A 12186-nucleotide genomic window follows, 5' to 3' on the forward strand; every position below is an offset into this window, starting at 1 on the left:
GTCAACATTGACCAATTAACTAGAGGACACAAATAAAGATGGAAAAATACTAGTAAAAGCTGTTGAACAGCAGCATCCTCCAGGAATCTTCCTTCTTGGCCCTTTCTCTCCCCCTTCATTCTCCTCTCTCCCTTTTCCGTGACGAAAAAAAGATTAAACGACCCATTAAGCTTTATTTAGACGAGGCACCTTCCATTAGTAAACTAGTTGCTGGCGAGGAGGAGCTCGGCCCTGGGTCATAAACAGGCCCTCTGGCTTCCTGCAGGAGCCCCATTTAACTTAATGGCAACGATGGGGACAATAGAGGAGAAGGGATGGGGGGGGCATAGCCCTCACAATGACCTCGGCGCGCCAGCACGCTTCCACACTCTCCCTGAATTACATGAAAACACAGGGGAAAGAGGGAGGGAGGGGGTGCGTGGGTGAGCCACTGGCTGCATCACGATGGCAACCTATTCCCTATAGTGCCCTATGGGCCCTGGTCAAAAGTAGTGCACTATGTAGGGAATAGGGTGCCATTTGGAACGCTCCCACTGAACCCTCATCCCGACACTCCGGCCGGCCTAACTAACGGCCCATGGCACCCGAGTGTGAAAGTGCTTGATTGTGTGTGTGTTTCTTTAACACCGAGGGTTAACAACAGGTAACGCCAATGCAGTAATTCAGCTGAAAACAAAATAAAAGCCCCTTGCTTATAAATGGGCCTCTGTCTAACGGGATAGGGTATTGTCACCTATAAGGAAGCCTGTTAATAAGGGCAGGCAATCTCCTTCTACTGTCATGTTGAGGGGTAAAGGTTGATGTAATGCATTGACGTTAATCCCCTCTTTTTAATCCTAAACAACTAGCAAAATACAACCAACAAAAAAATATATAAATCCTATTAAAATGTGGAATAAATACTTTTTTTTAAAAAGAAGCAACAAAACAAGAGACGATGAAAAACAAGTGTCTAACTCATGAGAGAGAAAACAAAACAGAGAGATATGGTTTAAAAGCTGATCTTGTAAAAAAAACGTTGACAGAACAGAGAGAGGGAATGGGAAGTGGATGGAATCTCACATAAATAAACTAATGTTGGTGTCGGCCTCCAATCTCTAAGAGTGCATCCCAATTCCCTATATAGTGCACTACTTTTGACCAGGACCCATAGGGCTCTGGTCTAAAGTCGTGTACTGTGTAGGGAATAGGGTGACATTTAGGGCACACCCTCGTTCACCATTGAGCAGCAGAGATTATTTGAAAGGCTGAAAAATTTTAATTATCCTTCGGGGGGGGGGGGGGGGGGGGGGGGGGGGGTAAAACGAGTGACAACTCTCTATATGCTTGATAAATTGTTTCTGCCAAGGCCCCCCCCATCCGTCAGTACAAAAGAGGACAGGAGCCAGGTATAGCACAGTGCTCTGGGCCTTTACAGTGTGCGGCCGGGTGTTTGATTGAAATGGGCAACAGAGCAATAAAATGCTGACTGACAGCCTGATATACGGCCTGCTAGAAATCAAAGCTCCATTTCAATCAGGAAATGAAGGCACTAATAAATACAATCACAGGCATCAAAAAGGGTTGTGTGTGTGTGTATGTGTGTGTGTCCCCACAAAAATTACCTTGATGGCCAAAACAGATTATTTTATGTAGACATAATGCAAGAATTTACGTATGCTCGCAGAAAAAGAGAAAACTAGGCAAAATAAAAGGGAAAGGGCTCAATTCAATCTGAACCACTGAAGAGCTGCGCTACAGCGCGATAGTAATGTAATGTTCCTGCTTTAGCAGAGATTGCATTCACGGTAAACGCTGCATATGTCGGCTCAATCGAAAATTACCTTTAATAGTAATTGTGATAATAACTGGCTTTATGTTAAACTAGCTTAATTCATAAGGGCCTGCGAGTTAGTGCCAGTGGCAGAAAGAGTGTGTTCTCATTGCCCGAGCGTCATTATCTCATGTCAACTCCACAATCACATCAAGCGCTCAAAAACGAATTAAGGACAGAGGCTTGCTAGCACTTCCAGTTGTCAGTGAACATCAGTTAGGGACAGAGAGCCACCTCAGGCCAAGGGTAAATAACATATCAGTGAAATTACAACAAATACCAAACATTAATCAATTAACTTGAAATTACACACATTTAACCTCCCAACACCAAAGACAAAGATTATAGCAACCAAAACGGTGTAAATTAATAATTTTTTTAAATCTTAAATCGTATGATTAAATCTGAAGTAAAAGATCTTACTGAAAATACAGGGCCTACATCTTAGAGCTCTAATAAGAAGATGGAAGCAAAGAAAAATATACATATTTATTCGAGGCATTGCGCTGGGCTTGCCGCCGGGCATGAGGTGGGAGACGGGAGGGCCGGGCTGGGCAGACAAGCTCTTTTTTATACGCAGTAAATCAGGCCCAGGATGCAATTTGCTCCCTTTAGCCTCTTGTAAAGGTATCCCATCCACTTCGCCACTAATTAATCTTCCACAGTGAGCTAATTATTTTGTACAGATATCCGATAATGATGGAGGACAAGAGGTAAAATTTATGGTAAAAGCAGTTGGACGAAAGGAAGCTGTAAAAATGAGAGAAATTTCTTAGGGAGGATTCTAGGCCTTTTCCAACAACTGATTTGGTAAGCAAATCAATGCATCTTCTCTAGTATCGTTTTTGAGAGACATTTGGGTTCTAAAGGTTAGCTTGAATGTTGCCTGAATCAAGTCTAGCATGAGATCACACAGGATTGTATTCCTAACCGTCACAAACATTTTTGCAACTTAAAACGTTCTGCAATGAAGATGAAGGTTTCTTATCGGACAAATTCAGGTAGACTTTCTCCCGTTCCAGCCTGTTTGCTTTCGTTTGGTTTCTAGTGAATACGACCCAGGTAACTCTCCAGCCCTAAACAATAGCCACATTCTTTGTTGCCCACCCTGTAAAAGGTGAGAACAACGCATCAGTAATGATAACACGCTCACTCTCCCATCCCCACAGTACGGACAGGTAGTGTCTTCCTTTGGCTCTACTAACTATTAACTAGAGGGGTTGAGAATGAGAGACGCTCAGTGTGTGCCATAAAGCCCAGGGAAGATCCCCCTCTCACATCCACATCCTGCCCTTATGCAATCAACCAGTCCAGGGCTAATTACCCTAATCTAGGAGTGACAGCTTCAGAGCTTCCCTGACATCCTAGTACTTCCTCCACCGGTTGTAAACGCCACTAGGGCGAAGACGACAGATAGTGGCTGTGCTCCTTCATCGCTATTCACATTAGTTGCTTACAACTTTAAAATAAATGCTGATTCTGAACACCCACTTTCATGATGTCAAAAAATGATTAAAAAAAGGCTTCACATCAAGTTCCTGCAAAATGACTTAAAAGGCTAAATATTCATTAAAATTGTAGTGAAAGAAAGGTTTTTGAAACAACTAAATGCAAGGATTCAAATAAAACAAAAGTGCTTATTCTAGCACTGTAGATACATGTAAAGCATTAGGTGTGGCACCCTATTCCCTTTGTAGTGCACTACTTTTGACCAAGGCCTGTAGGGCTCTGGTCAAAAGGAGTGCACTATATAGGGAAAGCGGTGCCATTTGGGGACGCATTCAATGTAACTGGATCCGATGTAGAACACTGACCTGACTTTAGGCACCATCATACGGTGCTGCACCATGAGCGTGTGGCAAATGGAGGCCATCATGGTGAAGACCTCTTCGCTGGCCGAGTCCCTCCACACCAGGTTGAGCAGCGCATTGGTCTGCTGCTTGGTGTCCAGCTTGTGGACACACTCCTCCGTGATCAACTGCACCGATATCCGATAACTGTCGTGCTGGAATGAACAAGAACACAGAGAATAGGTGTGAGTGAGATGTTCCTGTAAGTATAGCAGGGCCTGTATTCATAAAGCCTCAGTAGGATCTAGGATCAGTTCTGCCATTTAGATCATAATGGAGCAAATCGTTTGTCCAGGGGCGGACCTGATCCCTAATCAGCCCACCTACTCTGAGACGCTTTATGAATACGGGCCCCGGTGTTTATGATGAGGTGCCTAAAGGCAGTGTGGATAAGGCTGTGGTCTGCTACTCGTGTGTAATACATATATTTAGATGTTAGCCGTTTTCATTTAAGAGTGTTGCCTGTGAAGTAAAAGCGCATTCTGAACTATATGCGTTATCTGTAACCTGCAGAGTACTATCCCTGGATTTCCCTCTGTTACCTGTATTGACACATTAGTGGTAGCTAGCTACCTGTGTGGACGGAGCCTGTATGTCAGTGTCCTCCTCGTCCTCAGAGTCACTGATGACCTCGGGCCTGCTGGTGCTCTCTGACACGGGAAGGAGAGGTAGGAGGGTCTGCAGAGCACGCAGGTATAGCTGGAGGCCCTCCTCTGATAGGGAACCTGCACACATACACACAACATTACTGCAAAACACTCCCTATCGCCATAGATTTTGTTTCTGGTCATTCCCTCCACATCCTCTTGTCAGTGTATCTGCTGGTACACGAGAGTACTATTCCCCACACAATGCACATGAAGGTTGTGTCCCAAATGGCACCCTATTATCTAGACAGGACTCTGTGTAACGTAGTGCACTATGGGAATAGGGTGCCATTTTGGACGCAGACAAAGCGTATCCCTGACAACACTTACCCAGGCACGTCTCCCCGGCTGAGAGGACAAAGTAGAAGAGCCACGGCGCCTGTTTCTGCGCCGCTGCGGAGGAGACTACAGTGGCCTGCAGGGAACCCAGGAAGGCCTCAAAGGGGAAGTGGAGGCGCGGGTCGGACAGGGCCGGAATAAAGAAGTGAAAGATCTGCTCCGTGAACGGCGCCGAGATGAACTCCTCCGTGAAGGCTGCAAACACAAACTGCCTGTGGAACCAGGGAGAGAAATTGATTGTCATTACACAAACGGCTGGAGTGGAGCCGCGTACATTCTCCACATTGTAAAATGGATGAGTTGGTTTTAAATTGTTCACTACATATAGATTTGAAGTCAGAAGTTTTCATACACTTAGATTGGAGTCATTAAAACTCATTTTTCAACCCCTCAATAAATGTCTTGTTAACAAACTATAGTTTTGGCAAGTCGGTTAGGACATCTACTTTCTACATGACAAGTAATTTTTCCAACAATTGTTTACAGACAGATTATTTCACTTAAATCACAATTCCAGTGGGTCAGAAGTTTACATACACTAAGTTGACTGTGCCTTTAAACAGCTTGGAAAATTCCAGAAAATGATGTTATGGCTTTAGAAGCTTCTGATAGGCTAAATTACATCATTTGAGTCAATTAAAGGTGTACCTGTGGATGTATTTCAATGCCTACCTTAAAACTCAGTGCCTCTTTGCTTGACATCATGGGAAAATCAAAAGAAACCAGCCAAGAGCTCAGAAAAACAATTGTAGACCTCCACAAGTCTGGTTCATCCTCGGGAGCAATTTCCAAACACCTGAAGGTACCACGTTCATCTGTACAAACAATAGTACGCAAGTATAAACACCATGGGACCACGCAGCCGTCATACCACTCAGGAAGGAGACGCGTTCCGTCTCCTAGAGATGAACGTACTTTGGGGCAAAAAGTGGAAATCAATCCTAGAACAACAGCAAAGGACCTTGTGAAGATGCTGGAGGAAACATGTACAGAAGTATATATATCCACAGCAAAACGAGTCATATATTGACATAACCTGAAAGGCCACTCAGCAAGGAAGAAGCCACTGTTCCAAAACCACCATAAAAAAGCAAGACTATGGTTTGCAACTGCACATGGGGAAAAATATTGTACTTTTTGGAGAAATGTCCTCTAGTCTGATGCAACAAAAATAGAACTGTTTGGCCATAATGACCATCATTATGTTTGGAGGAAAAAGGGGGAGGCTTGCAAGCCAAAGAACACCATCCCAACCGTGAAGCACGGGGGTGGCAGCATCATGTTGTGGGGTGCTTTGCTGCAGGAGGGACTGGTGCACTTTACAAAATAGATGGCATCATGAGGATGGAAAAATGATGTGGATATATTGAAGCAAAATCTCAAGACATCAGGCAGGAAGTTAAAGCTTGGTCGCAAATGGGTCTTCCAAATGGACAATGACCCCAAGCATACTTCCAAAATTGTGGCAAAATGGCTTAAGGACAACAAAGTCAAGGTATTGGAGTGGCCATCACAAAGCCCTGACCTCAATCCTATAGAAAATTTGTGGGCAGAACAGAAAAAGTGTGTGCGAGCAAGGAGGCCTACAAACCTGACTCAGTTACACCAGCTCTGTCAGGAGGAATGGGCCAAAATTCTCCCAACTTATTGTGGGAAGCTTGTGGAAGGCTACACGAAACGTTTGACCCAAGTTAAACAATTTAAAAGGCAATGCTACCAAATACTAATTGAGTATGTAAACTGCTGACCCACTGGGAATGTGATCAAAGAAATAAAAGCTGAAATAAATCACTCTCCCTACTATTATTCTGACATTTCACATTCTTAAAATAAAGTGATGATCCTAACTGACCTAAGACAGGGGATTTTTACTAGGATTAAATGTCAGGAATTGTGAAAAACTGAGTTTAAATGTATTTTACTAAGGTGTATGCAAACTTCCGACTTCAACTGTATACATATACATACATACATACATACATACATACATACATACATACATACATACATACATACATACATACATACATACAAAAATGTAATCCCTTTTCCTCCTCAATTTCATGGTATCCAATTGGTAGTTCCAGTCTTGTCTCATCGCTGCAACTCCGGTACGGACTCGGGAGAGGGGATGGTCGAGAGCCGTGCGCACTCCGAAACACAACCCAACCAAGCTGCACTGACTGCTTCTTGACACAATGCCCACTTAACCCGAAAGCCAGCCGCACCAATGTGTCGGAGGAAACTCCATACACCTGGCAACCGTGTCAGCATGCACTGCGCCCGGCCCGCCACAGGAGTCGATAGTGCGCGATGGGACAAGGACATCCCTGCCGGCCAAACCCTCCCCTAACCCGGACGACGTTGGGCCAATTGTGCGCCACCCCATGGGTCTCCCGGTCGCGGTCGGCTGCGACTCGAACCCAGAATCTCTAGTGGCATAGCTAGCACTGCGATGCAGTGCCTTAGACCACTGCGTCACTTGGGAGGCCAGTTCACTACATACATGATAAAGATATTGAATTAAGCTGCTGATTACAAATCAAAATGTACAAACATGTTACACAATGACGAATAAACATATGAACAGCTTAGACTCCACAATAAATTGTTTTTAAAGGGATAACTTTTGGTTTCAATCCAAGTATTTTGTTCACACCGTTAATACAATCCCCAAAAAGTCAGTTGTCAAGTTTTCAAGATGGAGCACTTTCCGTACAGAGCCAAAATACCGTTTTTGAGTAAAGTTATTCTTTAAACTCATTACCCAAACAGGGACAATAGAGTGATCGAGAGAGTAGGTGTCTCCTCCTTTCAGCTCTGTGAGTGCCCCAATATTGTCTTGTCAAACAGAGCTGTTTTTACTGAGTCACTCACACATCTGGTGGCCCCGGTCAGATAATTATCTGTTGGAGTGAGTGTGTACACAACTTTCTCACACCCAGTCTCTGCTTTTCTTCAAAAAGAAAAGAACGCCCCCCTCGTTTGTCATTAACAATGTTTCAAATTGAGAGCAAATAGTCAATATTCTGTACTCCGAGTCTGGATCAGTTTTATTGCTCGTTGTAAATAGGTTGGTGAAGCAATTACGGTGTCTCCGCCAACTCAAAGGACAAACAAATGCCCAAAGTTGACATTACCGATTTACTGGACAATCTTAACAGCATACGCCAGAGACAAAGGCATTCCGCTCGTGGCTTCTCACTGTGCTCTTTCCCACATGCCGAGAGGCTTTGTGTGTGAGGGGGTTTTTATATGTTGGAGGTGAAACTTTTAGGGGGTCTGGCTTTAGCAAAAAGGGCCTTCTCTCTCTGTGTGTGTTCTGGTTAGTTTTAGGGTATGTGCGCGTTTGACTGTTCTGATGTGACCGTTTTGGTTTTACAGGCGCTATGGCTGCTGTTATAGTAGGGCAAAGTTGCCCCTAGACACTGATCTTGGGCCAGTTTATATTCTTACCCACTAATGGTTAAGGTTAGGATTGGGGGAGGGGAAGCTGATCTGTACCTAGGAAAAACGTATCCCTGGAGTGTTATACCTTGCGCCTGTTGTGCAGGAGGAATAGGTAAAGTGCAGGGGCTTCAGCGTGTGCTCCAGCAGTGTGCCTGCCAAGGGGATAGCGTGTGCTCCAGAGGGAGCATCACTGTACTCCAGACTGGAAGGGAGCTTGTGATTCACTAGAATATAAAGCGACCTGTAGTATCCTGAGAGAGAAAGAGTGAGACAAAAAGAAAGAGAGAGCTGATTCAAATTCAATGGGGCTTGAAAATTAGCATTAACCAAATAAAATGTTATAGTGCATTTCCACAGATATCCTCATGATATTTACCTTTCTGTACCATATAGTGCAAAATCTGCTCGATTAACGATGCCACACAATTAACATCTTGAAGGACAGGGAGATAGGTTCTCTCTGAGGAATAGATCTCTAGCATCCTCATGGGAACGGCAACATTCAAACTGTCATCCTTGCAGGTTTGCAGAAGTCTAGGAGAGAGATGGACAAAGGGTGTTAAGGTGGTGCAATATACTTCATCGATTTGTTTGCAAAATGCATTCATGGATGTAGAGTGAAGTTGCCCTTAGAAGCTGATCTTGGGTCAGTTTAACATTCTTTCCACTAATGGTTAAGGTTAGGATTGGATGAGGGGAAGCTGATCCTAGATTTACATTTACATTTTACATTTTAGTCATTTAGCAGACGCTCTTATCCAGAGCGACTTACAGTAGTGAATGCATACATTTCATGCATTTTTTGTACTGGCCCCCCGTTGCAATCGAACCCACAACCCTGGCGTTGCACACACCATGCTCTACCAACTGAGCCACAGGGAAGGCCAGATCTGTACCTAGGTGAAACTTCACCCCAGAGCGCATTCATGAAGAATAGGTGTAGGCCCCATTACCTGCAGCAGAAGCCAAGGACCCTCTTGATCTGAAACACACACGTCTGTCTTTCGGGCCCCGCCAGCAGCTTCACAAACTGCCCATTGTGTTTCACTAGGTTCTGACAAATCCATATCTACAGAGACACAGACAGAAATGTGTCATGTTCCCACATGCAAAACGTACATTTGAGTCATTTTAGCATTTAGACATCACATTTTTACACAAGTTTTTCATTAGTTCAACAACACGTTTGCCCAAAAACCATTGGTCCTCACCAATCTCTGAGAGTCCTCACTCTGTCTGTAGAAAAATAGCAGTTGCCTTGTTAAGAGACTGAGACTGGCAGCGTCGGAGATTGGCAGTCCACCTTCTGACTGTGCCAGGCAGACGCAGCGGTCAAAGTTGCCCCTCTGGATGGCATACTGGAAAACACCAGGGTCAGAGGTCAAACACAGACAGTTATAGGGATGATCCCTTGATAGATACTTCATTGTGTAGACTATCAACATTGCCAGCAGCAATAAAAGGTTGTGGAAAAGGGATTGCTGGCAAGATAAGGGAGTGTGGAAGGGAATGGCATTGAAACTGAAGAATGGGTGTTGTCTAATGACTGTGAGCTTGTTCATATTAGTAGACATACTTGCTGTTTTCGGTCATGGTATCCTCGTATATAGGATTGAATGATAATTGCATTCTTCAATCTTCGTCTTTCATCCTTATTGAAGTTGAAAAACAGAGTAAAGTAAATAAATACACAGAGAAAGTAAATAACGATTGGTTGACATACAAAGCTGGACGATTTTACGTCAAAGGACTACCTCTCTTTTTCTCCTTTCCTCTTGTGTCCGGTGTAGGAGAGATGCTTTTTCCTCCTGAAAGACAAAGTATGGTTAAGGTTAGGATTGGGGGAGGGGAAGCCTGGCATGACTAGTAGAAAAAAATAAGTCGCTAGGTTAGCCTAGGCAGACGATAGTGGCCACTGTATCTGCACTATCGTCTAGGATTGATGTGCATTCCCGGTAATACGTGTCCCCCGTGGACCAGCTCGTACAAAGGCATACTTTTCTAGTTTTAATGGCGAAAAGTAAAAATGTGTACTAAAACACAATTTTCTGATTTACGGGCAATTTAGGATGTTGCACACAGCGTTCAGCCAAGGGTGTGAAAAACAAGTAGTCAGAAAATCCAAAAGTTATTAAGTTATTATTAACCTCATAGTGGTCTTACCTTTTTACTCGCTCCCCCAAGAGACACCTTCGGTCTTGTTTTGAAATCTCCCTCAAAACTGAAGCTCATGGTTAGATTTTATCAAAGAGATGTTTCTAACCATTGACGAAGGATCCTTGTCTTGGTTCAATTCAGGACTTTACAAATTGGGTGCTACAGCAATCTGAAAAATAAAGTAAACGACACATTCCATTCATTTGGTGGCTAGTTGTCTAATTTAGTACAGTACCGACAGCTTGACACCATCCAGAATAAAGCGTCAATATTAAAGCTAGCTAGACACATAGCTACAGTAGTTAGCGAACGTTACACTTCCCGCATCTAGAATAGTTTTGGAAGGGAAATTGAAAAACAAAAAGAGCCACAACCAGTGGAAAGTGTAACTGACTAGCTAGGCTAACGGTAGCTAGCATGCTTAGCCACAGTAACGTTAGCTACTGTAGCTAGCTAGCTAACACTAACGTTGTAAAAATTCCCAAAAGACACAAGTGACTTTGACTAGCTATATAGCTAGCACAACAACACCTTTTGTGGGGAAATCACTGTTGCCTTGTAGATGTCTCTCTAGCGCATTAGCTACATTGTCAACCATGTTCCGGTTTTATGTATTTGTTAGTTAGGCAACTTAGTTAGCAAACGTCACTCTTTCGGTTTTCATTGCACAACACCAAAGACAACCCTGGACGCTAGGCTAATTGGCTAGCATGCTAGCTAGGTTAGCTAATGACTCAGCAGCTTGTGTATATATCGCTCTTGGTGATCTGTCTGCCACTACTTCATACTTTCAATAGCATTCGATGTACAGAAAATCCCCAAGTTACTTTATTCGTGCGTACATGTAGATTACTCTTTTGACATTATAGCGAGCTAGCCCGTTAGCAAACGTTAGCTGGCTAGCTAACTTTACGGGACAGGTCGCCTTTCTAGCTAGCTAACGCGTTAACGTTAGTAAACATGGCTATCCTCTTGACATCTTTGTTCTAACAGAATAAATCGTTTGGACTAAAAAATAAAGTAACTGTATGTTGATTACCTTTGATTAATGAAATTACCAACAGAAATGAAAGAGTACATAAGACTTTTGTGCGATATTAAATGAAACAAAAATGTATTGTTGGCTCCTTCTCCCCGTCTTTCCCGAAACACAACATAAACGGGTACGTCCTTCTTTAGAATACTGAAATCCGACTGGATACGCGATTCAATGTTGAAATGCTATTCGCTGAATGCAATGTCAACAAAACACAATTTGGCATTATTGGATCATCTTCTTGCAGAATCCTAGTGCATTCGTGCCTTGGGCCGGGGATCAACAGGAAACAGTGGATTTTTGTGGATTTGCTATTCAAATCAACATATGGTGATATTCTTTATAATGCAATAGTAGACCATGGACCTAGTTCCACTTCAACTAGAAAAGAGAGAAAATATAAATAGTTATATGGTATGCAATATAATGTTAGCTGCACTGATTGTATACTTTCCTGAATGGAAAGGAGACAGGTGTGCTTGTCAAACCTGAAGAATCTTGTTCAAAGTTGCATTTAGTCTCTCTAAATTACATATAACCTACATATGACCCTGGCTGTCCTATTTATAGTTTGATTTGAAACTGCTCCTATTCACTCAATCTCCCATTTCTGTTCAGAATGATGTATGAGTCTTTGATTGATTTAATCATTTTTCAGTTTGCAAAATAGATGTAACGAACTAATTCAATAATTCTCCTGGAGATACTTAAGTCACTCTCCACCCTCCATTATGTCAAAGAAGGTCAAGCATTTATGACATCTTATATGTGCAATTAGATATCATAATTGTCAAAAATACATTTTCATTATTTGATTGTTACAGTGAGTTACAGAAATTTCAGACATTGAGTTGTCAGTTTACCTGCTAACCCCCACACAATATTCCATCTTAA

The 12186-nt window shown here is 43.0% G+C and overlaps 1 protein-coding gene across 2 annotated transcripts in view; it reads right to left on the bottom strand.

The window, feature by feature from the left end:
• The window catches only part of LOC115154239 (ubiquitin-protein ligase E3C), a 40567-nt gene extending 29006 nt beyond the window's left edge, over window positions 1-11561 (bottom strand). The window contains exons 1-11 of one of the 2 annotated variants that reach the window (XM_029700264.1): window positions 11296-11561; window positions 10263-10425; window positions 9854-9907; window positions 9676-9750; window positions 9311-9457; window positions 9053-9168; window positions 8476-8633; window positions 8185-8350; window positions 4641-4861; window positions 4237-4388; window positions 3628-3818 (exon numbers count right to left, since the gene is read on the bottom strand). In XM_029700264.1, coding sequence (XP_029556124.1) covers window positions 3628-3818; window positions 4237-4388; window positions 4641-4861; window positions 8185-8350; window positions 8476-8633; window positions 9053-9168; window positions 9311-9457; window positions 9676-9750; window positions 9854-9907; window positions 10263-10331 — 1349 coding nt within the window. In that variant the 5' untranslated portion in view covers window positions 10332-10425; window positions 11296-11561. Of the gene's footprint in view, window positions 1-3627; window positions 3819-4236; window positions 4389-4640; window positions 4862-8184; window positions 8351-8475; window positions 8634-9052; window positions 9169-9310; window positions 9458-9675; window positions 9751-9853; window positions 9908-10262; window positions 10426-10787; window positions 10908-11295 lie in introns of those variants that run through there. The other variant, XM_029700273.1, reaches the window with a different exon arrangement.
• Between the last annotated feature and the right edge of the window lie 625 nt (window positions 11562-12186).

The sequence above is a fragment of the Salmo trutta genome, chromosome 2, assembly GCF_901001165.1.
Source record: "Salmo trutta chromosome 2, fSalTru1.1, whole genome shotgun sequence".
In the NCBI taxonomy this organism is placed as follows: Eukaryota; Metazoa; Chordata; class Actinopteri; order Salmoniformes; family Salmonidae; genus Salmo; species Salmo trutta.